Source organism: Littorina saxatilis, linkage group LG12 (assembly GCF_037325665.1).
Source record: "Littorina saxatilis isolate snail1 linkage group LG12, US_GU_Lsax_2.0, whole genome shotgun sequence".
NCBI classification, from domain to species: Eukaryota; Metazoa; Mollusca; class Gastropoda; order Littorinimorpha; family Littorinidae; genus Littorina; species Littorina saxatilis.
Window position 1 is genome coordinate 27,624,266 of NC_090256.1, and position 7,374 is coordinate 27,631,639.

General features: G+C 41.6%; 2 protein-coding genes across 2 annotated transcripts in view; one reads left to right on the top strand and one right to left on the bottom strand.

Moving 5' to 3' along the window:
• Nucleotides 1–79, bottom strand: part of LOC138981653 (uncharacterized) — a 3,224-nt gene extending 3,145 nt beyond the window's left edge. Inside the window, exon 1 of the mRNA XM_070354648.1 lies at nt 1–79. This exon is cut by the window's left edge and continues 114 nt beyond it. The gene's annotated coding sequence lies outside the window, so the exon portion shown is untranslated.
• Nucleotides 1–7,174, top strand: part of LOC138981651 (uncharacterized) — a 24,317-nt gene extending 17,143 nt beyond the window's left edge. The window contains exons 8-11 of the mRNA XM_070354647.1: nt 2,319–2,429; nt 3,211–3,330; nt 6,012–6,093; nt 6,462–7,174. Of these exons, the coding sequence (XP_070210748.1) occupies nt 2,319–2,429; nt 3,211–3,330; nt 6,012–6,093; nt 6,462–6,697 (549 nt within the window). The 3' untranslated portion in view covers nt 6,698–7,174. The remainder of the gene's footprint in view (nt 1–2,318; nt 2,430–3,210; nt 3,331–6,011; nt 6,094–6,461) is intronic.
• The last annotated feature ends 200 nt before the right edge of the window (nt 7,175–7,374 follow it).

Here is a 7,374-nt window from a genome sequence, read left to right on the forward strand (position 1 = left end):
AATCCACAGTCGAAGCGGTTGACAGAGCTGTTGTGGTTGAGAGGCAAGGCGGTTTTTTTTGTTTTTTTTCGCTTCAAAGCGCGAAAGAACCAAGGCTTGCTATCGCATGTTCCACTTTATTTACAGCGATGAAAAGTATAACCATCCCAGGTTGAACAGGTGTGCTCATCCAGGTTGTTTTTTTTTTTAAGTGTAAAAGCGCGACTTAAAGTGAGAATGTCTAACAAGAAAACCACCTCTCGTCGCCCCAAGAGCTATTTAGTTTAGGTTGGGGTTCGTAATTATGTGACCACACACCAAGAATACCTGAAGATAAACGTTTGAACGCTGATTTACTCAAATTTAAAACGGCGGTATTTTGAGTAAAAATCACACATCTCTAATTATCATTGTGACGTCTTTTTGCACAAGTCTTAATTTTCGTCCTACCTTTTGCCCCTGAGTGTTTCATGCGCTATTCCTAGAGATACATATTTGAAATTGAGCCTAAAGCCACAGAGTTCGTTATGGGTGTTAACTAGATGACAACACACACGAGGAAGGTCTTATAAGTAGTGTTTGAGCGTTTTATTTTCAAATCTGAATGATGTGTTTGGTAGCCATTTTAGACCGTGATATGTTTCAACGGCCTGTGTGTTTGCTTACATTATTCGAAGCGTTTTAGCCCTGTATGGCACATAATTTGCATGCGTTTGCTAGACTGTAGGTTTAACTTCCTCAATCCAACGGTCTTAGTCTGCTTTGGCAAATGAATATCTATTGATGAGGACTAAATAAAATATGATACGAAATACGAACGGAATCCGGCTCTTGACACAGGAACGCTGGGCGAAGCAAACCGCTGGCTGATTAGAATTCATTTAATTATTTGGCATAGTTAAGAAGCAGTTTTGAGCAAATCATTGCAAGTGTTTCTAAATTACAGTACAGTGAATGTCCCTTTAACGTTGTAAGGTACAAAGCGTCAAAAAAACGTTCAATAATGGCGCCTTCGGTGGACTATCTTTAACCCAGTTTTCGTTATCAGTTGTTTTGGCAAGAGTAATAATCTAGTGAACTGCAATCTGAAATAGTTGCTATTGCAAAAACGAAACTATTATCGGAGAAGATAGGAGCTACCTTGAATTGGAGCCTAATTCTCGTTATTAGTTGTTTTGCAAGTTATAATTCAGTGACCCGGAATCTCCAAAACGTCGCTATTGCAATAACGATAAGTACTATTGAGGAAAAAAAGAGCTACCTTTAAAGAGAGAGGAGGGCGGTGGCAGGGGGCTGGGGGGGGGGGGGGGATGGTACTTTAATTGCGCTTCATGTGGGCTCTGTATCAAATCACGCTGTCCACACATGCTCACACGTAACACATTTCCATTCAAGGTGACAAGGATAAGATGTCACTGTGATGAGTACAGTCATATACTTACAGCGAACATTCACGTATGATAAACGTTCGATAAAAGTTAGTTTAAACATCAACAATAACAAAAGCAACATCTGAAACGAAACAAAAAACAGGGAATTGGGGTGATCTTAACTTGTGGAATAAAGTCGTGCGAAAGTCACAAGTGGAACGCACGTGTAGTTGCGGTATTCTCTGGGGATGCCTCCTGCGCTGTCCCGTGGGAAGGGGTCCTACAATTTGACTGACGATATTGTTTACATTTCCAACATGTTTTCAAACTCAAAGTTCCGTCAAGGCTTATGGACATCCGTACACAAAACAAATCACCTACTGCCTTTAGTGTACACAAAACGTGGACTTTTTCCACTGCCGTCCAATGATGAACACTAGTCTTGAATTATTTAAAGTTAACTCAAACAAAACGAGCAAAAATAACCCCTCGACTATACAAACAAACACATTAAAAGACCTTTTTTTTCTTTTTCTTTTTTCTCTCTCTCTCTTATTTTGGAGGGAGAGGGGGATCTTTTATGGGCACAACATACGGACAGTTTTTGTTGCTGTTTTGTGTGTGCGCTGCTTTTTCTTGTGGAAGGTAGCCATTTTCAAACTATGGAAAATCACGCTGCTGTTGCTGCTGCTGCTACTGCTGCTACTATTTCTACAGACTTGTATAAGTAGACAAGATTAGGACTCACCACCCCCAACCAACCATCCCCTCCTCCATCACCCCACACCTCCCCCATCACCCCATCCCTTCCCCACCACCCCCATCACCCGTCTCACTCCCACCCAGTGCCATATGCCTGTCGTTTGGTACTTTGCAACAGGTAGCTTACATGAACTAGGGACACTATTTTTCTACATAACCGATCATCATTTTAGAATAAGTGTTTTCTTTAAAACATTATGTGTGCAGGGTATCCCGATCATATATTACGGCACAGAGCAAGACTTTCATGGCGGCAACGACCCTCACAACAGAGAGTCCCTGTGGCCGTGTTACAACCAGACGTCTTCCACCTACCTGGTTAGTAGGCTGTCACCTGTTTGGGGTGGACCCGAAACACGGCATTTGCCAAATATCTCGCATTCTACACACAATTTGATAATGTTGAGGGGGAAAACAACACGTAATCCTCAAAAGTGAATCTAATTTCATATTACACTTACTTAATTTCTGAAGAACACACAGGCCTCTTCACTTTGCACCTGCCATTCCATAGTAAAACAATAAACAGTGATTGTTGTAGCGGTCAGATTATATCTAATTAAGCAATATAAATAATTATGTGAACCAATCAAATAAAATGAGTGAGTGAGTGAGTGAGTGAGTGGGTGAGTGTGTTAGTGAGTGAGTGAGTGAGTGAGTGTGTTAGTGAGTGAGTGAGTGAGTGAGTGAGTGAGTGAGTGAGTGAGTGAGTGAATGAGTGAGTGTGTTAGTGAGTGAGTGAGTGAGTGTGTTAGTGAGTGAGTGAGTGAGTGAGTGAGTGAGTGAGTGAGTGAGTTGAATATTGAGTGAGTGAGTGAGTGAGTGAGTGAGTGCGTGAGTGAGTGAGTGAGTGTGTTAAATATTGAGTGAGTGAGTGAGTGAATGAGTAAGTGTGTGATTGAGTGAGTGAGTGAGAAAGTCAAACAATGAAAACAATAAATGAATACGTTCTAAATAAATAAATACAATAAATACATGAATAAAGAAATGAATTAATAAACAAATAAATCAATAAATCAACAAACCAAAAAGCGCGAACACTCAATAAATCAATGCAAGTGTGGAAACAGAACCATTACTGTTCTCATTATCTGTGCAGTTTGTGAAGGGCATGCTGGCAATGCGGCACAGGCTGGCTGTATACTTTCCCCTCAACAACCAGGTGGAGCTGTACGCTGACGATCACCTGATGGTCTTCACACGAGGAGCCCTCTCGCAGGTCCGATCTTGTATTAAAGACATAGTTTTCCCCATTAAAGCCGTTCTTCGCCAAATTGCGCCACTTAGCTGTATAGATACCTAGCGAATGGCCGGCTGAGGGAAAGCCTCATGTTGGATGTAATGGAGTAAGCGAGAGTTATACGGAACCAATCTCCTGGCACCTGAGAGAATAACAAGCATTGAAATGAACAAGCGATTTTCATCCTCTTTGATATATTTCATAAATTTAATTATTTCTGTAGAACTTAATCATTCTTTCAGGATGAAAGTCGCTTGTTCATTTCAATGCTTGTTATTCTGTCAGGTGCCAGGAGATTGGTTCCGTATAACTCTCGCTTACTTCATTACACATGTCGTATGCATTTAGAGCGCTTACTTCCCTTCGGTTATTCGATCTCTAAACAACGCTCTGCCTCATTTCGTTTAAGATTATCATGTTGGATGAATAAAAAAAACCAAGAATTGAAGGTTATTGGAAAGTTTGATTATTGACAAAGCAAAACGTTACATTTACAGTACGTATACCCAGTGGTATTTTAAGTACACAGACAGACAAACCCTCACAGTACAAACTATGATCGTGTCTCAAAAGCGTCGATGAATCTCGCATGCAAGATGCCGGCAAGGTAATCATCTTGGATGACTTCAGATCAACGATCGAAGTATACGTTACTTTTAGAAATAGAACTAAAAGTAAGGAAAACATTTTTAAAACATTGAAATAAGAAAAGTTGTGCTCACCATCTCCAATCTGCCCTGGTTCTTACATTTCAAACCTCCCCTTGGACACTTAGCAAGAATCATCATCTTGACTGCTTCCTGTGCAGATTGGCAATTTTGGAAAAGATTGAAAAACAAATGACAAAATAAAAATGAAAAAAATAAAGAAAAGGTCTGCTCGCTATCTCCGATCTGTCCAGATTTGTGACCCTCCACCACGAAATGAGTCGCATGTTACCTCGCGCGGTTCTGCGCTTGGCTTAATATAAGTCCGGGGAGTCAGGGCCGGACTACCGGGGGGGTTATGGGGGTTGCGCAACCCCCCCCCCCCCCCCCCTAGCCTAAACATGTACCTTACTTATTTAATTTTTTTTTATTATTGCTTATTTTATGCCGTTTCATGCAAGGAGCGACCATTTTCCTATCTCAGAATATGACCTACCCGTCAGCTTCAGGGGGCTTCGCCCCCTGACCCCCACAACGAGGGGGGGGAGGGGGGGTGGGTTCTAGGGTTTCCGGACCCCCCCCCCCCCCCCAGCCAAAAAATAAAAATATTGAATGAGGTATATATGCATTTCTTTATTTTACATTGAGTTTCAATTTTTGGGGTATTAATCAGTGACAAAATCTGCTGCCTGAAACTGGTAATGATCATCCTCAGAATGCACCAGATTGCACCATTTTGCATCCTTTTTTCAAAATTTTCCGGGGGGGCATGCCCCCGGACCCCCCTAGCAAGCTAGGCGCTTCGCGCCGTCGGCTCGGCGCTTCGCGCCTTCACACCCATATCTTCACAATATACTTTTGAAAAAAACCAGTCATAAAATGAACTGATCCACCCCTGCCGCCAGGGGGGACATCCCCCTGGGCCACCACTGGCAACCCCCCCCCCCCTCCTCTTCGCCTAGTCCGGCCCTGGGAGTGTCTGGTAACAGTGTGAGGGTCACCTTAGTCACAGGCTTATAACTCAAACAGTTTTCGCTCTTTTCTAAAACGCTTTTCACCACTGGATAGAGCATAAAAAAACTCTTTAAGAAAATGTACAAATATGAAAATCATGCAAAGGTGACATGCGACTCAATTCGTGGTGGAGGGTCACATTTGTACATGGGAGCCATCCCTTCCCTTGGAGATATACAAAACAATTGTGCTTCCTGTGCAGTGTGGAGACTTTGTGATGTTAGCCTAATGCCGAATCGTTTACACAAAAGTGACCTCATCTTTGAGTATGAATTATTAAGGATAACCTTCCTTCCCGTGTAGACGGTCTTTCAAATGATCATAGTTCCATTTAGGTCTTTACATGGGAAATGATGATCCTTCCATATGAAAACATACCAGAAATCCACAGCCTAGCTGCTGTCTGTGAAGAATTAGCATTTTTGCTGAATTGATTTTGTACCCGAACCTTTGTCAAACTGCAAAATGAATCCATCAACAATTCTAGAATTCAATCTGCGCGGGAAGCAGCCAGGCCCTGGGGTGTGTTATTTTTGTTGTTGTATATTTATTTTTTATTTTTTTTCCAAGCGGAAGAATAACCGTAGCACACGTAAAAGACGGATAATTATCTTACACGAGAAGAAAAGAAAGGTTATTCGACTCTTCTTTGTCTTTCATGAGTTTGTGTGTGTGTTTATAATGATCCAATAGAAAGCCACTTCCATTTGCAGGCAGGTAACTCATGTAAAAGGCACGGCTACGGCAAACAAAACTGATGTACACTTGCATATATCCGTTTGAACAGTTTGGTTTGGTTGAAACATTTTAACTTAGACTGTAACTCGTGAAGTTCGTCTTGTAGTTGGGAACATATCGTCATCCTGTCTATGCGACAGTTCCTGTATTATTGTCTTGTTTACCTTGGCCGTGTGCCTACTCTATTGTTCAAACTGCTGGCTTTAAAGCGAGAACTTGAAGTTTAGCAAGTATCAAACTTATTTGTTTGTACTGTTGCAGATTCTCGTAGCGATAACCAATGTTGGCCAGAATGCAAACATCACCAGAACACTTACCAACCTGCCTTTCAAAGACAAGACAAGTATGCACGGCTTGTCTGTCTGTCTGTCTGTCTGTCTGTCCGTCAGTCTCACGGCCTGTCTGTCTCGTCTGCACATGTGTGTGTAAGGTGTGACTCTCTTACTGTCTATATGTCTGCCTTTCAGCCTACCTTTTTGTCTTTCTGTGTTTGCTTACTTAGTTACATCCGCAAGTTCGTCTGTCTGTATGTGTCTGATTTATTTCACGTTATAGGCATTGGGCTCGATTGTATTCAAAGAAATAGTCTTTGATAAGAGAATGCAAACCAGCAACACAAAATTTTATTTTTTTTTAATTTAAAATGCAAACATTGACTGATATCTTACAATAAACATCGTTCTAAATGGATTTGATGACGTTAATGTGCAGCCTTCATCAACGTAGACCATGCTAATGACACGCTAGTGGTCCAAAACGCTTCCTTCACGATCAGTCTGCAGCACGGCTACCCAAAGGTCTACGTTCTGGAATTTGCCGTCAACACTACACAAAGCGATACGTCACGCCGCGGTAACAGATCCCATGACGTCATCACTATCTGCGCACTGTGGGCGTGGGCTGTTGCCAATGTTGTCACTTTCGTTGGATCGCTGCTTGTCCATTAGAACATCTGTTTAGCGTAGATATATTGTTTAAAAAGATCGGGGATGGGTGTCTGTGTGTTTTGGTTGGGGTGGGGGGAATGTTGTGACGTTCACAGATTAGTTGTAAAACTGTTCATATCCGGCTGTAAAATTCGGTATTTTAACCACTGGAGGATAAGCAAAGGGCATTTTGTTTTGTTTTTGTTTATTTCTGTGTTTTCGGCATGTCTGTCTTGAACACAAATACCCGCTTAATTGTTTCCATCATGTTAAGCGGCGAAAGCCTACAGGTTGTTTGTTTTCCATCATAGCCTAGTTGTTTTGAACACAAAATTGCGCATGACTATACATGTATGTGTTTGTTTTTCGATCATAAACGTTTTGAACAAGAATGCCCACCTGACCGTATGCTTGTTTTCAATTATGACAGCTACACGCCTAATCGTTTCTTGTTTTCCATCATGATTGTTTGGATAACGAATACACGCCTAACCGTTTTGCTCACTTTTCGTCGTGATTCTTTTGAACACTAACACACGACCGACTGTTCTTGCCTGAAACCAAGAGTATGCTTGATTTCTTTTTTTCTTTTTCTAAACAACATGTTTGCTTTGCTGTAAAAATAACAGTTGAATCATCGGTCTACGTGTTGCTTTTGATTACAAGTGCTCTCTTTTTTTCGTTTAAAGAACGGCACA